This window comes from Cetorhinus maximus, chromosome 7 (assembly GCF_964194155.1).
Source record: "Cetorhinus maximus chromosome 7, sCetMax3.hap1.1, whole genome shotgun sequence".
In the NCBI taxonomy this organism is placed as follows: domain Eukaryota; kingdom Metazoa; phylum Chordata; class Chondrichthyes; order Lamniformes; family Cetorhinidae; genus Cetorhinus; species Cetorhinus maximus.
In genome coordinates this window covers 144,610,138-144,634,155 of record NC_135885.1, presented here as the reverse complement: position 1 = coordinate 144,634,155, position 24,018 = coordinate 144,610,138, and the positions used below count along the sequence as shown (strand labels likewise).

At 45.4% G+C, this 24,018-nt stretch overlaps 1 protein-coding gene across 2 annotated transcripts in view; it reads left to right on the top strand.

Moving 5' to 3' along the window:
- fgf14 (fibroblast growth factor 14) overlaps positions 1-24,018 on the top strand; it is a 537,893-nt gene that overhangs the window by 347,765 nt on the left and 166,110 nt on the right. The window contains exon 1 of one of the 2 annotated variants that reach the window (XM_078546064.1): positions 16,307-17,020. The exons of the other annotated variant lie outside the window; for it this stretch is intronic. Coding sequence (XP_078402190.1) covers positions 16,828-17,020 — 193 coding nt within the window. The 5' untranslated portion in view covers positions 16,307-16,827. Of the gene's footprint in view, positions 1-16,306; positions 17,021-24,018 lie in introns of those variants that run through there. 2 annotated transcript variants of the gene reach the window in all.

Below are 24,018 nucleotides of genomic sequence, written 5' to 3'. Positions count from 1 at the left end.
CCTCATCCACGGGTGGGAGGAGGTTTCATGAAATGTTTAAAAAATCAATAAAACTTTTTCCAAAATTTCATTAACATGTCCCGGCTCATGTGACAGTGTCACGTGGGGGGACTTGTTTCAAAAGTTTAAAAACCCTTTAATTAAAAGTTTAACACTGAAACAAATCTCCCTGAGGCACAGATCTCTGTGCACTTTCGTGTGCATGTGTGAAAGAGCACAGGGAACCACTCAGGGAATCCCCTCACCCCTGCCCACACAGGGAGCGCTCAGCGCTTCCGGGCGAGCGTCACGATGGGCGGGCCTTAATTGGCCCGCCCACGTAAAATGGCGGCGTGAACCCAATCGGGGGTGCCAATCAGGCTCACGCCTGCCCCCCCCCTCCCCCACCCCTTCACAATCCACCCCCCGATGGGGAGAAGTTTCTGGCCTATGTTTCTGCTGCCCTTATCCTTTTAGGTGTTAGAGGTCGTGGGTTTGGAAGGTGCTGTCAAAGGTTCCTTGCTGAATTTCAGCAGTGCACCTTGTCGATGATACACGCCGCTGCTACTGTGCATTGGTAATGGGGTAGTGAACGTTTAAGGTGGTGAATGGGGAGCAAAACAGGTAAGCTGCTTTGGCCTAGATGGCATCAAGCTTCTTGAGTGTTGTGGGAGCTGCACTCATCCAGGCAAGTGGAGAGTATTCCATCGCACTCCTGACTTGTGCCTTGTAGATGGTGGACGGCACAGAAAAAGACCATTCAGCCAAACTGATCTCTGCCGGTGTTTCTGCTCCACACGAGCTTCCCCCCCACCCTATTTCATCTCCCTCTATCAGCATATCCTTCTATCCCTTTCTTCCTCATGTGCTTAACCAGTTTCCCTTTAAATATATCACCTCAGCCACACCCTAGTGAGTTCCACATTCTCACCACTCTCTGGGTGAAGAGGTTTCGCCTGAATTCCCTCTTTCATTTATTAGTGACTATCTTATATTTATGGCCCCACAGTGGAACCACCTTCTCTACATCTACCCTATTTAAATCATTTTAAAGTACGCTATCCTCCCTTAGCCTTCTCTTTTCTAGAGAAAAGAGCCCCAGCCTGTTCAACCTTTCTAAAGTGGACGACTGATTTGACATTCTATTGTTCATCAGCACCTGACAGGAGAGAATTCTCAATTCAACTCTGTGAATTTGAATGGGTACAAGGGCTGATGAAATTTACTTCATTACAGCAACAATGAACTGTCATCATTAAGATCAATGCTGGAATATTAAAATCTTGCTTTGGATCAAATAACAAACCATTATTTCAGTAACCCCCCCCCCGCCAAATAAGATTGAATTGCTTTAGAATCATAGAATGGTTACAGCACAGAGGAAGACCATTAGGCCCATTGTGCCTGTGCTGGCTCTCATGAAGGAGCAATTTGCCTAAAGCCATTCCCCTGCCTTCTCACTGTAGCCCTGCACATTCTTCCGTTGCAGTTAATAAACCAATTCCCTTTTGAAAGCCTCAGTTGTACCACACCCACATTCCCAGGCAGTGCATTCCAGATCCTAACCACTCGCTGCGTGAAAAAGTTGTTCCTCATGTCACCATTGCTTCTTTTGTTAATTACCTTTATGCCCTCTGGTTCTCAACCTTTGCACCAATCGGACAAGCTTCTCCCTATCTGTTCTTACCTAAAACTTGTGCTTTAGTACCTGCGAATCAACTCGTTGAGTGAATGAGAATTTTTATAATTAACTATTAAATCTTCAACAATTTTAGTCAACAACGATTGAATTTAAAACAAAAACAGAATTAGCTGGAAAAACTCAGCAGGTCTGGCAGCATCGGTGGAGAAGAAATCGGTTAACGTTTCGAGTCTTCATGACCCTTCAGCAGAACTGAAGCATAGTTAGGAGAAAGGAGAAATATAAGCTGGTTTAAGGTGGGGGGGGGCGGGGGGAGAGAGAAGTTGAGGGTGTGGTGATTGTGGAGATAAGCAAGCAGTGATAGGAGCGGATAATCAAAAGATGTCACAGACAAAAGGATCAAAGAGGTGTTGAAGGTGGTGATATTTGTCTAAGAAAAGTGCTAATTAAGAATGGATGGCAGGACACTCAAGGTACAGCTCTAGTGGGGGTGGGGTGGAAAGACTAACAAGGTTTTAGTTTTAGATTTAAAAATAATGGAAATAGGTGGGGAAAGAAGAATCTATATAAATTATTGAAAAAAAAGGGGAGGGGGGAGAAACGGGGTGGGGATGGGGGGAGGGGGAATTTAAGATCTAAAGTTGTTGAATTCAATATTCAGCCCGGAAGGCTGTAAAGTGCCTAGTCGGAAGATGAGGTGCTGTTCCTCCAGTTTGCATTGGGCTTCACTGGAACAATGCAGCAAGCCAAAGGCAGACATGTGGGCAAGAGAGCAGGGTGGAGTGTTAAAATGGCAAGCGACAGGGAGGTTTGGGTCTTTCTTGCGGACAGACCGCAGGTGTTCTGCAAAACGGTCGCCCAGTTTGCATTTGGTCTCTCCAATGTAGAGGAGACCGCATTGGGAGCAACAAATGCAGTAGACTAAGTTAGGGGAAATGCAAGTGAAATGCTGCTTCACTTGAAAGGAGTGTTTGGGCCCTTGGACGGTGAGGAGAGAGGAAGTGAAGGGGCAGGTGTTGCATCTTCTGCGTGGGCATGGGGAGGTGCCATAGGTGGTGGTTGAGGAGTAGGGGGTGATGGAGGAGTGGACCAGGGTGTCCCGGAGGGAATGATCCCTACGGAATGCCGTCAGGGTGGGTGAAGGGAAGATGTGTTTGGTGGTGGCATCATGCTGGAGTTGGCGGAAATGGCGGAGGATGATCCTTTGAATGCGGAGGCTGGTGGGGTGATAAGTGAGGACAAGGGGGACCCTATCATGTTTCTGGGAAGGAGGAGAAGACGTGAGGGAGGATGCGCGGGATATGGGCCGGACACGGTTGAGGGCCCTGTCAACGACCGTGGATGGAAAACCTCGGTTAAGGAAGAAGGAGGACATGTCAGAGGAGCTGTTTTTGAAGGTAGCGTCATCAGAACAGATGCGACGGAGGCGAAGGAACTGAGAGAATGGGATGGAGTCTTTACAGGAAGCGGGGTGTGAGGAGCTGTAGTCGAGGTAGCTGTGGGAGTCGGTAGGCTTATAATGGATATTGGTGGACAGTCTATCATCAGAAATTGAGACAGAGAGGTCAAGGAAGGGAAGAGAAGTGTCAGAGATGGACCATGTGAAAATGATGGAGGGGTGGAGAATTTTTTTGACTGATGGTTTGGTGCCCAATCCACTGAAAGTAATTAAAACAATAAACAGCTCACAAACTCATGTCTGCAACTAGACCTGTACTACCCAACACGCTAGCCATACGTGACTAATTGGAAATCCAGATGTGGTTAAGTGTATTTCTGATTAGTAGATAACAGATGTGCCTGTTTTCCATGGTGTATACGTGACCTTTAACCATTGTTCAAATTTGTTCGTCAAAATAGCAGCAACAGCTATGCGTGTGATTTTTAATTGTTGTGTGTGCTTTACTTGGTCAGAACATCACGATACATGTTTATTAAGTAAGCAAGCACCCGTGAAATATATTCCCCTGTATTGTAGGCATAAATTTGAGTGTTTATCAGTAAAATGATTAAAAAAGCTATCATCTTGGCCTCAAGTGTGGCTAAATGCAAGACTATTTGCTATTAAAAGCCTCATTCGTTGCTTGAGTGATGTCAGAGGCTTGACAGTGTTGTGATTGGTTGAATGTTCCTTCTTTCTCGCTAATGAAATTGTATTTGCATGAAGTTAACATTTATAATTTCATTTTAGTAGTGGATAGTGATTAAAACCTTTTTAACAAAGAAAATTATAACCATGGATTTTTTTTCCCAATAAATTTTGAAAATATGAGAGTCACATTCTATCCTTGCAGTGACCGCTAATCTCAGTTACTTGGGAAAGGGACATAAACAGATTGTGCATATTCCTGAGGGTGATGGGAGACAGAGAGTGAGGACAACTGTGAGCTTTCTAACAGCTAATTTGAGAACAGGATTAATGTAACAGCCATCATGGGCTGAATGGCCTCCTCCTGTGCTATTTCATTCTATGATTCTATGTTGTTTGAAACAAAATAACAACTGAAAGGATTGCTGAATGAAAGGGCAATCAAAGCTGAGAAGAAATATCTTACCTTCAAAGTGTCCTCCCTCCCCTTTATTTTAACAGAATTAAATTGTCAGCTGACTGGATGTTGCTTCTTCAAAAAGTGTCAATTTTGTCCCCAGAATGGAAGTGCTTGAGCTGGCTCTCATGAAGGAGTGAGGTTTGGAAGGTGCTGTTGAAGGAGCCTTGGTGAGTTACTGCAGAGCATTTGTAGGCGTTACACACACTGCTGCTACTGTATGCTGACGGTGGAGGGAGTGAATTTTTAAGGTGGTGGATGTGGTGCCAATCGAGTGGACTGCTTTATCCTGGATGGTGTCAAGCTACTTGAGTGTTGTTGGAGCTGCAATCATCCAGGCAAGTGGGGAGTATTCCATCACACTCCTGACTTGTGCCTTGTAGATGGTGGACAGGTTTTGGGAATTCAGGAGGTGAATTACTCATCGCAGGATTCCCAGCTTCTGACCTGCTCTTGCAGCCACAGTGTTTATGTGACTGGTCCAGTTCAGTTTCTGATCAATGGTAACCCCACAGAATGTTGATAGTGGGGAATTCAGTGATGGCATTGCCATTGAATGTCATGGGGTGATGGTTATATTCTCCCTTGTTGGATATGGTCATTGCCTGGCACTTGTGTGGCATGAATGCTATGCTGTAACAAAGTTGGCATCCCCATCCTGTAGTGGGTATCGTTTTCTTACTCCTAACATTAAAATATAATGGTTTATAAAGTCTACAAGAGCAATGGGTACAATACAATGGCATCTTTTATTAATCTTCTTAATTGCCCACCCCATTATCTCTGTATCCTTATCACAGTTTAATAAGGATTTTTATTATCAATGCCTTTCTCTCTTGTGTTATTTGCTAAATAACAACTCTATAGATCCATCCATATTATCATATAACTGAAAGGCCTAATGAGCCAGTTGACATTTCATTTATCACATGGTTTCTAATGAAATCCTTATGAATGTCATGGTTATTAATATTTTATACAGTCCGAATGCTATATTTTCTGGACTATTATTTCAGTGCAGCAGATTACAAAGCAGACTGAGCTATATTTTGGAGTTAGAACTTAAATTCTGAAGGGTGTGGATTCAAAACCTACTCCAGGAACACAAGCACAAAACCTAAGCTAGCAATCCTAATGCAGTGCTGAGTGAACCTTTCAGGTGAGACATCTGCCCACTCAGGTGGGTATAAAAGATTCCATAGCACTATTCAAAGAAGAGCAGGGGAGTTTGTCCTAGTGTCCTGACCAGTCTAATCTAACCCTCAACCTACATCACTAAAGAAACACATTGTCTGGCCATTTTCACATTACTGTTCAGAGGAGATACGCTGGAATATGTTGAGCACTTCCTACACTTTGGCAGTAACCTCTCCCTAATAGCCCCCACCAGATCAGCTGTGTTGTCATCACCACACTCCTGTACTGCAGTGAGACCTAGACTGTGTATCAGTGACACATTAAGGCGCTAGAGAAATTCCATCAGCAATGCTTCCGACACACCTTCCAGATTCAATGGGAGGACCATCGAACAGACACTAGTGTCCTTCTTGAAGCCAGCTCCTCAAGCATTCAGGCAAAACTCCTGCAAAATCGATGGACTGGACACAGTGTCCAAATGGTCAAAAAGCGTCTCCCCTGCCAGCTCCTGTTTTCTCAAACAGCCAACATTCTAGGAGAGGACAAAGAAAATGCTTTAAAGACATTCTGAAGCTCTCCTTGAAGTGCGACAGCATTGACATTAATGACTGGGAGGAGCTTGTTACCAGTCTTTCAAAATGATGACCGCTTGTCCATCAGGCTGCACCACGCTTTGATTTCCAACATCTTAATGATGAGGCAGAGCGGCGGTAGAGAAGGAAAGAAAAGGAAGCAAACCCAAGAATCGGCCTGTTCAGTCACCTGAAGACCCATGCCAGAAACTCACTACCCTGAGTAGACATCATCCTTGAATTGTGAGACAGCTGATGATGATTGTTTGTGGGATCTTGCTGTGCACATATTGTCTGCTATGTTTTTTACATTACAGCGGTGATTGCAATTCAAAGAAGTATTTCATTAGCTAGGAGGTACTTTGGGACATTCAACGGTCATGAAACGTTCTGTATGAATACAAGTCTTTCTTTCTTTAAGGGTGAGATTGCCCAAACTATTCTAAAACCATCACAGGGTAGGTTTCCCTCTGTGCACTGACTATAGCAAATTTGTGAATCAATTTACAACAAATTAACTTAAAATTTGTTACACAATGGTGCATAAATTTAAACAAATAATTATTGGAATGTGGGCATTGCTGGTGAAGCCAGCATCCCTTGTCTGTTTCTGATTACCCTTGAGAAGGTGGTGGTGAGTTGCCTTCTTGAGTTGCTCCAATCTGTCTGGTGAAGGTGCGGCTACAGTACGGTTAACAAGAGAGCTGTTTTGTTTGTCTCTCTGTGGCCCAGCAATGATATTGCCAATCTTGTTGCTGTTCTGTTGGTCAGTTCAGTTTTTCAATACACTTGTAACTGCCTTCTCCAAATATAAGACACAGCAGCCTCAGTGTGCACCAGCTACAAGATGCAATGCAGCAACTTGCCAAGGCTCCTTCAGCAGCACCTTCCAAACCCACAACCTCTATCACCTAGCACGACAAGGGCAGCAGATGCATGGGAACACCACCACCTGCAAGTTCCTGTCCCAGCCACTCACCATCCTGACTTGGAAATATATTGTCCCCATCGCTTCATTGTCGCTGGATCAAAATCCTGGCTTTGTCAGTGACCACACAGACTGTAACGGCTCAAGAAGGCAGCTCACCACAACCTTCCCAAGAGCAATTAGGGATGGGCAATAAATGCTGCCTTGCCAGGGATGCTCATATCCTATGAATGACAAAAAAGCCTGTTTCACATCTGTCATTTTGTCCATAGCTGTAGTTTGCCCTGCTACAGATGTGTCCCCTACATCGGTTACAATTGTGATGTGGTTATTTCTTGGATGTTTTCATTTTTCAATCTCACTATTTATTAATTAATTTTCTTCCACTTTCTTCCTAATTTTCCTAATTTCCTGAAAACACTAATCCTTGGAGAGCAAGGTGCTGCTAACCCTCTGACTTTTATCTAAATGACCAATATCCAAGCTGGAACCTAGAGAGTGGATGCTCAGTAGATTATTTGGTTCGTAAAATCATAGTCCAAGTTGCTCTTATTTGATAAAAATACATACACTGAATGGCTGAGTGGGTATTTGATAAGGTCCCACATAAGAGGCTAGTGGGCAAAATGAAAGCACATGGGATCGGGGGGTAATATACTGGCAGGGATTGAGAATTGGTTGACAGACCAGAAACAGAGGGTGGGAATGAATGGGTCTTTTCCCAGATGGCAGGAGGTGACTAGTGGTGTACCTCAGGGATCAGTGCTTGGGCCCCAGCTATTCACAATATCTACAAATGACTTGGATGAGGAAACCAAATGCAATATTTCCAATTCAATATTCCAATATTCTCCGGTACATTGATGACTGCTTCAGTGCTGCTTCATGCTCTCATCTAGACCTGGAAAAATTTATTAATTTTGCTTCCAATTTCCACCCCTCCATCATTTTCATATGGTCCATCACTGACACTTTCCTTCCCTTCCTTGACCTCTCTGTCTCAATTTCTGGTGATAGACTGTCCACCAATATTCATTACAAGCCTACCAACTCCCATAGCTACCTCGACTACAGCTCCTCACACCCCGCTTCCTGTAAGGACTCCATCCCATTCTCTCAGTTCCTTCGCCTCCGTCGCATCTGTCCTGTTGATGCCACTTTCCAAAACAGTTCCTCTGACATGTCTTCCTTCTTCCTTAACCAAGGTTTTCCACCCACGGTCGTTGACAGGGCCCTCAACCGTGTCCGGCCCATCTCCCGCGCATCCGCTCTCACACCTTCCTCTCCCTCCCAGAACCATGATAGGGTCCCCCTTGTCCTCACTTATCACCCCACCAGCCTCCGCATTCAAAGGATCATCCTCTGCCATTTCCACCAACTCCAGCATGATGCCACCACCAAACACATCTTCCCTTCACCCCCCCCTGTCGGCATTCCGTAGGGATCGTTCCCTCTAGGACACCCTGGTCCACTCCTCCATCACCCCCTACACCTCAACCCCCTCCCACAGCACCTTCCCATGCAACCGCAGAAGGTGCAACACCTGCCCCTTTACTTCCCCCCTCCTCACCATCCGAGGGCCCAAACACTCCTTTCAAGTGAAGCAGCATTTCACTTGCACTTCCCTCAATTTAGTCTACTGCATTCACTGCTCCCAATGCGGTTTCCTCTACATTGGAGAGACCAAACGCAGACTGGGTGACTGCTTTGTGGAACACCTTCGGTCTGTCTGCAAGCATGACTCAGACCTCCCTGTCGCTTGCCATTTCAACACTCCACCCTGCTCTCATGCCCACATGTCCGTCCTTGGCCTGCTGCATTGTTCCAGTGAAGCTCAACGCAAACTGGAGGAACAGCACCTCATCTTCCAACTAGGCACTTTACAGCCTTCCGGACTTAACATTGAGTTCAACAATTTTAGATCATGAACTCTCTCCTCCATCCCCACCCCCTTTCCGATCCCCCTTTTTCCAATAATTTATAATTTTTAAAATATATTTTTTAAAATGTTTTTTTAAATATATTTTTCTTTTCCCACCTATTTCTATTATTCTTAAATTTATTTCCATTCACTGTTTTATCTCCACCTTTTAGCCTATTTCAACCCCTTCCCCCCACCCCACCCCCACTAGGGCTATCTGTCACTTGCTCGTCCTGCTTTCTACCCTTAATGTCACCATTAGCACATTCCTTAGCTAATATCACCACCGTCAACACCCCTTCATCCTTTTGTCTATGACATCTTTGGCAATCTCTTCTTTGCCTCCACCTATCACTGGCCCTCTATCCAGCTATACCTGTCCCACCCCCCTCAACCAGCTTATATTTCACCTCATTTCTATTTTTCCTTAGTTCTGATGAAGAGTCACATGGACTCGAAACGTTAACTGTGTTCCTCTCCGCAGATGCTGTCAGACCTGCTGAGTTTTTCCAGCTATTTTTGTTTTTGTTGCAATATTTCCAAGTTTGCTGATGACACAAAACTTGGCGGGGTTGTGAGTTGCGAGGAGGATGCATGGAGGCTTCAAAGTGATTTAGACAAGTTGTGTGTATGGGCAAAAACATGACAGATGCAGTATAACGTGGATAAATGTGAAGTTATATGCTTCGGTGTGAAAAACAGAAAGGCAGAGTATTATTTAAATGGTGATATATTTGCAAATGTGGATGTAAAAAGGTTCAGAGTGTCCTTGTGCACCAGTCAATGAAAGTCAATAGGCAGATGCAGCAAGCAATTAGGAAGGCAAATGGTATGTTGACCTTCATTGCAAGAGGATTTGAGTTCAGAAGCAGGGATGCCTTACTGCAGTTATACAGGTCCTTGGTGAGACCACACCAGGAGTATTACGTGCAGCTTTGGTCTCCCTACCTAAGAAAGGATATACTTGCCATAGAGGGAGTGCAGCGAAGGTTCACTAGACTGATACCAGGGATGGCAGGAGTGTCGTATGAGGAGAGATTGGTTCGACTGGGCTTGTATTCACTAGAGTTTAGAAGAATGAGAGGGGATCTAATTCAAACATATAAAATTCTAACAAGTCTAGACAGACTGGATGCAGGGAGGATGTTTCCCCTGATTGGGGAGTCCAATACCAGGGGCCACAGTTTCAGGATACTGGGCAGGCCATTTAGGACTGAGCAGAGGAAACATTTCTTCACTCAGAGGGTGGTCAACCTGTGGGATTCTCTACCACAGAAGGCAGTGGAGGCTGGGTCATTGAGTATATTCAAGAAAGAAATTGATCATTTTTTGAATATTAGGGGCATCACAGGGCATGGAAAGAAAGCAGGAATATGGTGTTAAGATAGAGGATCAGCCATGATGATATTGAAGGGTGGAGCAGGCTCAAAGGGCTGAATGGCCTACTCCTGCTCCTAGTTTCTATGTTTCTATGTAGCAATCACACCACTGCATCAGAAGGTAGTGGGTTCAAGACCCACATGAGAGACTAGAGCACAGACTCCAGGCAGGCACTGCTATTGCAGTACTGAAGGAGTGCTGCACTATCAGAAGTGCGGCCTTTTGGATGAGACTTAAACTTAGCTCTGTCTGACCTCTCAGATGCATGAAAAAGATTGCATGACACTATCTTGGAGAAAAGCAGGGGATTTCTCTCCAATGTGCTGACCAACATCTATCCCTCAACCAATATCACTGAAACAGATTGTCTGACCATTTGTCACATTGCTGTTTGAGGGAGCCCACTTTATGCAGACTTGCTGCATTGTTTCCTATGTTACAACAATGGTTAAAATCATACTTATCACAAAGGAAGATAGTTGTGGTTTTGGAGGGCAATCATCTCAGCCTCAGGACATCGTTGCAAGAGTTCCTCAGGGTAGCGTCCTAGGCTCTTATGATTTCCAAAGAAATTGATAACTTTTAAAAAGAAATTCAAACTTCAAGTTAATAGCTGAAAGGATGACATGGGAAGATTCCGAATTTTAAGACTTTTATTGTAATAAACCACTAATTAAACATTATCTTTGTAGGCAACTTATACTTTAAACCACAAAGAAAATTTTCCTTTTTCTTTTAGGCAACCAAAAACACACTTCACAAATGTACTTTACACTGTTTAAGTTGACATTCAATTCTCCCAGAACCAGCCCAAGGTGATTCTTAGCTCCCAAGGGTTTACTTCTTTTCCTTTCTCAGCCTGGGAACTTTTAATCCCAGAATGGTCTTTCTCAGTGACATTTTTTCCCCCCGGAGATTTTTCCCCTAGTGCAAGCTCATTTTAACTCCTCATGAAATCGATCTTTTCAATGTGTGTGCAAGCTTCCACCTGCACTCCTGTGTGGTGAACCACCGCGTCTTGCTGCTCTCTCTCTCTCTCCTAGATCCTAAAATTGTGTGAGTTTTCAGGGATATCTTAGACCCTCTCACCCCCAAGCCCATCTCCATGAATCACACAAGCCTTGTATCTAAGTAGAAATGCTGATTAAGACCCCAATTCTCTTATCTTGAAAGTAAATGGACAGTTTAAAGCATAATTGTTACCAACCCAACATTCTCAACACTTCTCTGGGACATTGGAGACTCACAGTCTATTCACTGGTAGCTCACAGGGCTGCCATTGCCTCCAAGCGTAAACACTTTGCACCTTCTTCCCAGTAAAACAACCTGCCCTCCCTTTAGTCCCTAACAATCAAAACATCCAGGCTTGCTGTCAGATAGCCTTCAGAACAGATCATGTGACCCCCTTCATTTTACCTTAAATTAAAGGCACAGTCCCAAAACATAACAACCTTATAAACCTCATCATTGTAACAAAGCCTAGAAATCTCCAGCTACTTCTTCAGTGACCTCCCTACAAAGTAAGGTCAGAAGTGTTAATGTCCACTGATGTTTGCACAATGTTCAGCACCATTTGCAACTGCTCAGATACTGAAGCAGTTTGTGCCCTCATGCAGCAAGACCTGGACAACATTCAGGCTTGGACTAATCAGTACCAAGTAGCATTCATGCCACACAAGTACCAGGCAATGACCATCTCCAACAAGTGAGAAACTAACCATCTCCCCTCTATGATCAACAGGATTATCATCACTGAATCACCCACTATTAACATCCTGGGGGCTACCAGACCAGAAACTGAATTAGATCAGACATATAAATACTCTCACTACAAGAGGAGGCCAGAGGCTAGGAATTCTGAGGTGAGTAACTCACCTCCTGACTCCCCAAAACCTGTCCATCATCTACAAGGCACAAGTCAGGTGTGAATACTCTCCACTTGCCTGGATGAGTGCAGCTCCAACAACACTGAAGCTGGACACCATCCAGGACACAGCAGCCTGTTTGATTGGCACCCCGTGCACCACCTTAAACTTTCACTCCCTTTACCACAAGTGTACACTGGCAGCAGTGTGCACCATCTACAAGGCTCCTTCAACAGCACCTTCCACACCCACAACCTCTACCACCTAGAAGTACAAGGGCATCAGGTGCATGGGAGCACCACCACCTGCAAGTTCCCCTCCAAGCCACACACTGTCACTGGGTCAAAATCTTGGACCTTCCTCCCTATCAGCACTGTGGGTGTACCTACACCACATGGACTGCAGCGGTTCAAGAAGGCAGCTCACCACCACCTTCTCAAGGGCAACTAGGGATGGGCAATAAATGCTGGCTTTGCCAGTGATGCTCACATTCCATGAATGATTCAAAAAAACACCACGTATTTCATTCGCTGAAAAATGTTTTGGGACCTCCTGGGATCTTGAAAGGCGCTATAGACATTCAACTATGTTTTTATTTGGATGGTGATCAGGATCAGAAACCTGGCTGGTTAACATCGAGCACCCTCCCCACCAAGCCCCAGGCTCCCAACAGCTCAGATGCCCTGTAGGCCAGTGGCAGTGTTTTAGGGTTACCAGCTGTGATTGAATGTATTCCAGGAGGTTTCCTCACAACTTGCCCCCACACTCCAGCCATTAGTCGGCCAACACATCCATCCTTGTGAGGCACTGCCTTCCTACACCAATTGGAAAGCAAAAAGACTCATGACCCAACTGGATGAGGTTTGACTGTCAGCCAAACGGCCTTTTATTTTTGCCACTTTCAATATTTGATATCTGGTAAAAAGAAACGTTCAAAGAAAATGATGAAATAAGGACAATCTTTTTTAACGTGCCGATGATTTTTCTCCAGGATTGCACACAGAGCAGTGACCTGGAGATTGACCTTCAATCCCTGGAGACTCCAGGCCAATTCGGGAAAGTTGGCAACCCTAAGTGTTTTTTTATATAGCAATGTCCTGCCTAAGATCATTTAACTCCAGACAGACTGGGTTTCCACCCTGCTTGTGTGTCCAGCACGTTTACTTGTCTAAGCTTGTCATTCAAGGTGCCACATTATCACTGGGCACGTTCGGGAACAAAACTGGAAAAAAAATAAGCACGCGGTTTTCTTTAAACCCCTTTTTACCTTTTTGAAATGACCCTTTGCACATGTGGATGTGGGTGGAGGGGGATTCTAACCCCCTTCCTAAATGCGCTGAGGGTGGGGTGGGGGGTGGCTGAGATCGCAGGCGGTTGTATCGCTCCGGGTGGGGCAGCAGGGGGCTCCCTCGAGTTTCCTGCCGGCTTTGGAGCAGTAAAACTCGGCGCAGCTTCAGGAGCGGGTGGGTGGGGAGAGAGAGAGGGAGAGACCTGTGGGTGACGGGGGAAACCCAGCAGGGATGGTGTTAGGGGTGGGGAATCGGTGTCAGTGCGGGCACCTCCTCTCGGGAAGGACCCACGCGAGTACAAATGCGAGTGGGTTAAAGCTGAAGCAGTTTTCAATGTAGAGTCTCTAAGATACACACATAATGTAGACAAAAATAACAGGGCACCAATACTCCTGCTGGTCCACAATGTGCTGCCGAAGCGGCCTCATTCCCTGTGTGTGTGATTATCTGGCTGGAGGGTTGAGGCAGAGCCCTGGCATTGTAGTGAAGGAGAGACCTGAGTGAGAGGAGAGGAGAGGGAGGTGGAGTCCAAAGGGGAAACAGGAATTCGTGCAGTCACGCGTATCGCACGGAGTTTTGGGGATATCCTTTGCCCCGTTGCTCACCTCCTCCCCCACCCCACCCCCCCGGGGGGATCTGTGTGAGGGTTATTGGCTGCCTGACTGTGTGAGATGGCCGTGTTTTGTGTGGGTGACACATTGAGCTGTTGTTATTGAGGGTGGATAAGGGGGGAAATCCAGCGCTCGCTGTCCGCGGTGCTGAAACCCTGAACCGCTGGGAAATCACCCACCCCCGGTCCCTCTGCAACCCGCCCAGAGCCACCTTCCCCGCCGCTTGTGTTAATTCACTGTGCGCTCGGGTAACACACCCACTGGGGCTGCGGTTGTGGTGAGAAGCCGCTTTTCCATTGAGGCAGATTTAGGGAAAGGCACCGATTCCGCTGCTCTTTTGGCCGTTCCCGCTTTGCGCTGGGCGCCGTTTCCTCCGGTGCTGGAGACCGAGCAGCGAAATGGGTTAATGTGCAGAGAACTGAGAGGGTGAAGGGATGCAGGGTGGTGCTGGGGACGGGGTGGGGGTATGTGTCTGGAGGGTGAGGGGATGCAGGGTGGTGCTGGGGACGGGGTGGGGGTATGTGTCTGGAGGGTGAGGGGATGCAGGGTGGTGCTGGGGACGGGGTGGGGGTATGTGTCTGGAGGGTGAGGGGATGCAGGGTGGTGCTGGGGGCGGGGTGGGGGTATGTGTCTGGAGGGTGAGGGGATGCAGGGTGGTGCTGGTGGTGCTGGGGATGGGGTGGGGGTATGTGTCTGGAGGGTGAGGGGATGCAGGGTGGTGCTGGGGACGGGGTGGGGCTATGTGTCTGGAGGGTGAGGGGATGCAGGGTGGTGGTGGTGGTGGGGACGGGGTGGGGGTATGTGTCTGGAGGGTGAGGGGATGCAGGGTGGTGGGGACGGGGTGGGGGTATGTGTCTGGAGGGAGGTGCTGAGCCCCTTCACCCTCTCCCTCTCCCTCTCTCTCTCTGCTTGGCTGCAATGTCTGGACTCCGAGTCTCCGAGTGATCGGAAACTTGTCCCAAATAACAGGGAGGTCTTTGTGGACTGCAGTCCCCCATCTCACTGGAGTCTCCCCTATCTCACTGGATGAGTTTTCCCGTCTCACTGGAGTCCCCCCCCTCCTCCGCTCTGTGAACAAAGAAGATGAGAGTGTGAAAGAGCCGGGTGGATTAGCTGGGAAGATGCTGCAGAATCTCCCAGCCCCGGGAAGCTGTTAAACTTTCTTCATCTGTGCGCAGCTGTCACACGGAGCAGACGTCAGCTGAAGGTTTGAGCAAAGAATTCTTTTGTTGTGACGGTCGGAACCACAGACTGGCCACTGAGTGTAGACAGACAGAGCTGATCCGGAGTGGAGACAGACAGAGCTGATCCGGAGTGGAGACAGACAGAGCTGATCCGGAGTGGAGACAGACAGAGCTGATCCGGAGTGGAGACAGACAGAGCTGACCCGGAGTGTAGAGGGCGAGTTGACCAGGTTTGTAGAGGGCGAGTTGACCAGGTTTGTAGTGGGGGAGTTGACCAGGTTTGTAGAGGGGGAGTTGATTGTAGAGGGGGAGTTGACCAGGTTTGTAAAGGGGGAGTTGATTGTAGAGGGGGAGTTGACCAGGTTTGTAAAGGGGGAGTTGATTGTAGAGGGGGAGTTGACCAGGTTTGTAAAGGGGGAGTTGATTGTAGAGGGGGAGTTGACCAGGTTGTAGAGGGGGAGTTGACCAGGTTTGTAGAGGGGGAGTTGACCAGGTTTGTAGAGGGGGAGTTGACCAGGTTTGTAGAGGGGGAGTTGACCAGGTTTGTAGAGGGGGAGTTGACCAGGTTTGTAGAGGGGGAGTTGACCAGGTTTGTAGAGGGGGAGTTGATTGTAGAGGGGGAGTTGACCAGGTTTGTAGAGGGGGAGTTGATTGTAGAGGGGGAGTTGACCAGGTTTGTAGAGGGGGAGTTGATTGTAGAGGGGGAGTTGACCAGGTTTGTAGAGGGGGAGTTGACCAGGTTTGTAGAGGGGGGGTTGACCAGGTTTGTAGAGGGGGAGTTGATTGTAGAGGGGGAGTTGACCAGGTTTGTAGAGGGGGAGTTGATTGTAGAGGGGGAGTTGACCAGGTTTGTAAAGGGGGAGTTGATTGTAGAGGGGGAGTTGACCAGGTTTGTAAAGGGGGAGTTGATTGTAGAGGGGGAGTTGACCAGGTTTGTAAAGGGGGAGTTGATTGTAGAGGGGGAGTTGACCAGGTTTGTAGAGGGGGAGTTGACCAGGTTTGTAGAGGGGGAGTTGATTGTAGAGGGGGAGTTGACCAGGTTTGTAGAGGGGGAGTTGACCAGGTTTGTAGAGGGGGAGTTGACCAGGTTTGTAGAGGGGGAGTTGACCAGGTTTGTAGAGGGGGAGTTGACCAGGTTTGTAGAGGGGGAGTTGACCAGGTTTGTAGAGGGGGAGTTGACCAGGTTTGTAGAGGGGGAGTTGACCAGGTTTGTAGAGGGGGAGTTGATTGTAGAGGGGGAGTTGACCAGGTTTGTAGAGGGGGAGCTGTGAAGAGCAGCCGCTCCTACTTTGCGAATGTGACGCTGCTCACAGTAAAGGTGATTGGTGTCAAAACGAGAGCGAGAGAAAAAAAAAAATTAAATCTGGTTCCAGTTGAAGATAATTCAATAAATTCCGAGAATAAAGAATGTGATGAACCTGCACCACAGGAGGATAATCCCGGGTGACGAATCCCTGGCTTGAGCGACTGACTTGCTCCGGATCTTTGGAATCGAAGTGAAGGATGGAAGAGTTCATGAGGGATGGGAGTCTCGCCGGATTGGTGTCAAGAATGAAAAATATCCGGTGCTTAACAGTGAGAGAGTCTTGTGGCCCATCGGTCTTAAACACAAGGGAAATCTGAAGCAGTGACATTGTAATCAAGAATTTGAAAAAAAAAACCCCAAGTCTCCATGAAAGACTTGATGCATTGAGAGAGGAGAGGTGTGGGATCGCGGTTGTTTTGGGGGTGTTTTTTTTTTGTCTGTATAATTCTTATCGCCAACACTTAGCCATGGCAGCGGCTATTGCCAGCTCCCTGATCCGGCAGAAACGGCAGGCTCGGGAACATCACTTGGACAGACCAATTGTCACCAAACGCATTAATAGCCCTCACAAAAACAAAGGAATTTGCAACGGGAATCTGGTAGATATCTTTTCCAAAGTCAGGATCTTCGGAATGAAAAAGAGAAGATTAAGGAGACCAGGTTTGTGATTTTGTTTTTTTAATTTTAACAAAAAAAAAACCTTTTCACTCAGGAAAGATAAGCAAACAGGCGCACACACCGTGTTACCTTGGAATTAGGCATTCAGTGTGAATAACTGTAATGCGTTCAGTTGAAGAGAGTTAAGGGAAATTCTTCCCTGATTGAATTGGTAGAGCGGATCCGGCTGTGTAAATATTGAAGGGATTGTAGCAAGTGAGCAGTGTTGGATGGAAGATTTGCAGGGCAGCATTTTGAAATGTGCAGGTTTGAGAAGGTGTGCCCCAGTTGGTTCACTGTGCGGCGCCGGAATGAGAGAGTGTATCAGCCGGGGGATTCATCAGGTGGGGAGTGAAGAATTTGTGTCTGGCAGTCACAGTACTTCAAACTGGAGCTGGTGTCAATATTTAACAGGGAACCCGACCCTCTCGGCAGTGGAAGAGCTTTTTTCCTGGGCAAAGGCAGCTAACCATAGCTCAACTTCTCAGTAAACGGAGGGGGAATAAATGTCTTTAATCATTTATAATCCCCACCTTGCAGTCAATTCACCTAGCTGTCAACCTAACGGTCAGCTCATGTAGCAGAAAACCACCAATGTGAAATTGTTCCAAATGTATCGAGAGGGATTTTTACAGAGCAGAAATGTGCACCAAATAATAGATTTTTTTTCTGGAAAATTGATTTGCGCGTTTCACTATTAAACCCAATTTGTTTCATGGACCTGCAAACAACCGGGGTAGACGGTGTGTATTTTGATTTCCTGACGGTGTATTTGCAGCAAACCTGTATCTGAGCTGCCAGACACAGAATCATATTCGGACTGGGATGCAGGTTAACACATTCTTTAACACAGTCACCTTTACAGAAGGGGGTTTTGGAGATAGCCGCTGCATCTGACAGCAGCTCTCAGCGCCTTTAAATTCTCATTCCCTGAGCCCGAAAGGCACTGAAAGGTGACAAATAAGCAGGAGGACAGAGCAAAGCGCCCTATAAATCACAAATAAACAAATGAATCACCCCAATAAATCACCCATCCCGCGGGTCAACAATGGGCCAAACGACAAAGATGTGACATCAAGTTCGAAGTTTCAGATAAATGACAAAAAAAACCCCGAGGCGGGTGTAAATTGACCGGGGGGATGGGGTGGGGTGGGGGGAATGTTGAAGTGTCCCGTACAACAAGCACAGTTTACACATTCATGTTAATTCAGCTTCGAATGGCGATGCCGAGCCGCCCCCCTCTCAGTCCCATCACTGTGAAAGCACCAGGATCCGAGCGGCATCCTCTCCAAATCCAGAGCCCAGTCCCTTGCGGGAGAGTGACACCACCGGCGTGAAGAACTGTCTCTCTTCAGTCTCCCAGCCCTCTTGTGCCCTCCCAGCTTTCAAAAGTTGCTTTCGCAAAAAGATCTGAATGGGTGGGTGTGTGTGTGCCCCCACTCCCTGAGACAACACTCAACCTCAGGGCAGGAACCCACTGGAGGTGGAGGTGCAGGTGGACCACGCTCGGAGCTGTTGCCGCCGTCAGACTGAGGGTTTGTTGGTACATTCTGGGCACGACAACACAATGCAACGCCTCACTTTAATAACAACCCGGTTTTTAAAAAATATATTATCCAACAACGGCGCGCCGCTTAAATTCGTTAGGATAAATATTTGCTCCGGGAAAACGATTAGGTAAAGTTGTAAAGTTCAGCGACTGTGGACATCTTACAGTTTCAGCAAATCCAATTGTAGTTTAACAGGACGGTGAAAGGGACCTCCCAGTATATTCGCCCCAAGCATCAGAATCACGTTTATACATTACAAATAAAACCCACCTGGGAAGTTACCAACACTTGAACTTTTTTTTCCCTCTAATTATTTATTTGTTGGGCTATTTAATCTGTGAAAGTCCGGCTTTTAATACCTTTGCATCGCTTTAATCCCTGTCCAGTGTATTACTTCCCCATAATCTCTTAGTCCAGTGGGGCTGTTTAAATTCGCTGTATTCTGCAAACTAATCCCAGATAGTTCCCGCATGGGAATGATAGGCTCAAATACTTGCCGTGTGTGTAAAAAAAAACAACTTCTGACCAAGTCCTGATAACCAAGAATGTATAAACCTTGCTAACAACATCAGAAGTCAAGTCTGGCAGAACTGCTAGATCGAGGTCAACCAGGCATTAAAGAACCTCCAAAAATATTCTAAAGATTGAACAATAACACACGTTAAATTCCTGTCAGTGAACATCAGCGTTAGAAATACCAGTTTTGCGATTAAGACCTAGAGCCAAATGGCAATTGTGTGAGGCATGAAGTTTGTGATTTATGCGGGATGAATGTGTCACCTTCTTTCATAACAAACAGCAAAATATAAACATGTTTTCAATTTAATCCATTGACCTCCCAGCTGTGTTGGCAGATCCATAGCTCTGGCCCATACCTCACATGCAAACAGAAGAGAAACAATATGAGTTTTTCGCAGAATGAGCTAGTCCGGATTTTTTTTTTGCTTTAAATGGACACATGTTGAGGCTGGTTCACAAAGGGTTAACGGGCAGGAGTTAATGCAGAAATCTGTACAGGCAGCTTGGACACTGAGCATGAAAAGTCAAATCAGAATTCTTCCGCTGTTCTGTTTGAGTAGATTGCCTGTGATGTTTTAGGGATGTTCCGTGGAATTGATCTGGCTGCCTTTAATCACCCAGAGTCTTACACAAGAGCTAAATATTTTACTGGTCTATAATGTGAATGGAATTCAGTATACGCTAACTGATCACAGCAGCTGACAGCAAGCAGACTCAGAATATAATTAGTATCTTTAAATACTCTATTTTTGAATTCTATGCAAACCACATATAGAACTAGAAATATTTCTTGCTTGTTACAGGAAAACCTATTATTCAATACGGTTTGTTATTTCCAAACAAGAGTTCTTTGCTATGCAAAAGCTCCTTACCAAACGTCCACCTGACTGATTGTACTAGACTTTTATAATTTATATCCTGGTGAACGAGCAAAAATTAATAAGACGTGCCCTCGAACACAATGGCGTGTGGCTTTAGGTTTTAGATTCATTACACTTCCTTCTACATTACCTGATCTCAATGGCCACACAACAGTGAGAGCGTTTGAGAATGAAAATTATATTAAGAGATTAGGTGGTGAGTTTAAGGCAGTAATTCAATCTCAAGAGTTCTGCTGATGTCTATAAACAACAACGCTCAACATTTATATAGCATCTTTAACGTAGGAAAACATCTCAAGGTGCTTCACAGGAGCATGAAAGAAAAAAGCTCTTGTGATCATTCCTTGTGGGCTGCAATGCTTTGAGAAGCAGTTGATTGCACTGCTGATTTATAAAGTGATACTAGCTGTCTGTAATATTGACAAATTTTACCAACCCCCTGTAATTTACAATCCCAGCAATACCACCCTCTGGCCGTATCATGACCGATATCCATTTTGTTCAGATGATTTAATCATGGTAATGTGATGCCCATTCCAATTGGTAAGGAATAGCTTTTTTAACATAGAGATAACCGATTTATTAATCTTTCTGATGATGTGAATATTGTAGCAAGGCTGACATTTATTGCATCCCCTGGTTCTTCTGAGAAGGTGGTGATCACTGATAGCAAATGGTTTGATACAACTGAATGGCATATTAGACCTCCAGAGGTCATTGATGTGGAACTGGAGTCACATATAGGCCCAGAACGGGTAAGGGCAGTAAGCCTTGCTCCCTGAAGGACATTGGCGACTCAATTCAGTTTTTACAACAATTCAATAGCTTCATGGTCACTTTTACTGCGACATGGTCCCCTACATTTCCAGATCAATTTGAAACTGAATTCAAATTCTCATGGTGGGATTTGATTTGATAGACATTGATTGATTATGCCATCCCTGACTCAGGGATGTTGAGGTCAATTGTATCATCTCCTGTTAAGTTCAACTAGTTCAGACTCGGAATCAAACTTGAGAATTTCCTGGTCCTCACAGCTCAACTCTAGACGGAATAAAATCACCGAGCTTTCAATATTTACAGAACAGAAACAGGCCATTTGGCCCAACTGGTCCATTTTGTTCTCCTCACACACTACTTCATCTCAGCCTAGTAACATGTCCTTCTATTCCTTTCTCCCTCATGTGTTTATCAGGCTTCCCCTTAAATTTATCTATACTATTCACCCTGTGTCAGTGAGTTCCACATTCCCACCAGTCTCTGGGTAAAGGAGTTTCTCTTGGATTCCCTATTGGATTTATTAAGCGACTATCTTCTATTTATGATTTGAATATTTTTATTTAATGCTGAGTATTAATAGCTTTATCAGAGGAACTGCCTGGGAGGATTTACAGTGTCCAACGTTGCTAAACAGCAGAGATACGGTAATTGAGCAGGGGCTGCACAGACCTTGCCATTTTAAAATGTGTTAAAATCAATCATTTCAGTGACTTTCTCTAATATCTTCAGCAGTCCCACTTCAAGCAATTATTTGTCCAGCCTTCTATTCCAGCGACAAAGCCGTTTCACTGTCATAAACTAATAAAACAATAGTAATAATATCTATGTATCATATTTCAAAACTGAGATGATATTGGCAAATTATTTGAACTTCACTCTCAAAGTTTTTCAGACAATCCAAACTTCACTAACCCTTGTTGCCTTGTGTTTTGTAACAACCCTAACGATCCTGGGGGTGAATTCTGGTGAAGTTGTCAGTCTTAACCACGGAAGAGCCATGGAAACCCTGGAAAATGGCGTAACCAGTTTCCTGGAATTCTGAATAGTTACAGGTCAAACAGGAAATTGCCCCACGGAAATTCACCTCTTTGCATTGCCTTATCTGAATTACGGAGGGTTTACATAGAGGAAATAAGGAGAAACTGTTTCCACTGACGGGAGGGTCAGTAACCAAAGGGACATAGATTGAAGATAATTGGCAGAAGAACCAGTGGGAAGATGAGAAATTTTCTTTTTCAGTGAGTTGTTGTGATCTGGAATGATTGGCCTGAAAAGCTGGTGAAAGCAGATTCAACAGTAATTTTCAAAAGGGGATTGGATAAATATTTGAAGAGGAGAAATTTGCAGGGCTCTGGGTGAAGAGCAGGGAGAATGGGAATAGTTGTATAGCTCTTTCAAAGAGCCAGCGCAGGCACGATGGGTTGAATGATCTCCATTGCTGCATTATCCAATGATTTAATGGATTTTACAGTTTCCTTCTCCCATCGCCCTTGTACTCATTGACCTACACTGGCTCTCAATCCAGCAACATCTCAATTTTAAAATTCTCATTCTTGTTCAAATCTCTCCATGGCCTCACCCTTCCCTATCTCTAGAACCTCCTCCAACCCTACAAAACTCTGTGATATCTGCACTCCTAAAACTCTGGCTTGCCCGATTTCCAGCTCTCCACTACTGGTGGCGGACCCTTCAGTTGTCAGTGCCATAAGCTCTGAAATCTCTTCCCTAAACCTCTCTGCCTCTCTTGCACATCATGAGACATTCCTTAACCAACTCTCTGTAACCAACCTTTTGGTTTGGTCACCTGTTCTAATGTCTTTTCCTTGGAAATCAATGCCAATTTTTTGCCCGTCTATGCCCTGTGAGGCACCTCAGGATGTTAAAGGCACTATATAAATGCAAGTTGATGTTGCTGAATAGCTGAAGTGGGCTATCAAATGGTATCCAAAAATCATAGAATGGTTACAGCACAGAAGAAGGCCATTCAGCCCATCATGCCTGTGCTGGATCTCTGCAGGAGCAGCTCACCAATTCACCAATTGCCACTACCCTTAGCCCTGTAAACCTTCAATCTGCAGATAATTATTCAATTCTATTTGAAAGCCTGAATTGAATCTGCCTCTACCACATTCTCAGGCAGTGTTTTTCAGACCCTAACCACCCGCTGTGTAAACAAGTTTTTCCTCATGTCGCAGTTGCTTCTTTTGCCAATCACCTTAAATTGGTGTCCTCTGGTTTTTGATCCTTCCACCAGTGGAAACTGTTTCTTCCCATTTGCTCTGTCCAGAGCTCTCATGATTTTTAAATACCTCTATCAAATCTCCTCTCAGTCTTGCCTTCTTGAAGGAGAACAATCTCAACTTCTTCAACCGAGCTACGTAACTGAAGTTCCTCATCACTGGAAGAATTCCCAAGAATCCTTTCTGCACCCTCTCAAATACCTTCAGATCCTTCCTGAAAATGACGGCTTATTTTAAAACGATCATTGTAAAATTGATCAAATATTTTTTAATGGACAACATTCAATAGTAGGAGAACAACAAGTTAAAACTAAATAAAATTAAGTCATTGACATGTTTCCATATCCACCTTATGAGACAGCCCCACAACTGTATAGCATAGGGCACTGAAACAAGACAGTTTATAAAATTGTGTTTGTGTTGTCAGCAGTGGCTTGATGCGTAGCAGACCTAGCATATCAGTCAGATGATTGTAGGGTCAAGCCCTGCCTCAGGATTTGAGTACAAAAATTAAAGCTGATACTCCCAGTGCGGTACTGAGGGAGTGCTGCACTGTTTGAGGTACCATCTTCTGGATGAGATATTAAAGCAAAGCCAAGTCTGCCAACACAGATGGCCATAATAGTGTCCATGGCATTATTTCAAAGAAGATCAGGGGAGTTCTTTCCTGGTGTCATGGCCAATATCTATCCTTCTAGCAACATCACTAAGACAAATCATCTGGTCATTATCACATTGCTGTTTGTGGAAGTTTGCTGTGTGTAAATTGGCTGCTGTGTTTCCTACATTAATATGATGACTGAACTTCAAAAAGTATATTTCCTTGGCTGTAAAGCACTTTGAGATGTCTTATGCTCTTGAAAAGTGCTACTTAAATGAAAGTCTTTCTTTAATCATTTCAGTCGTAGAAATTAAAAATTGGCCTCACTTAACTCTTGGAGCTGGTGAGATCATCTTGCTTTGCCATTAGATTACAAAAGCTTAGTCACTGTCTGCTGCTCTGTAGCTGGAGCCAATGTGGAATGAGGGGC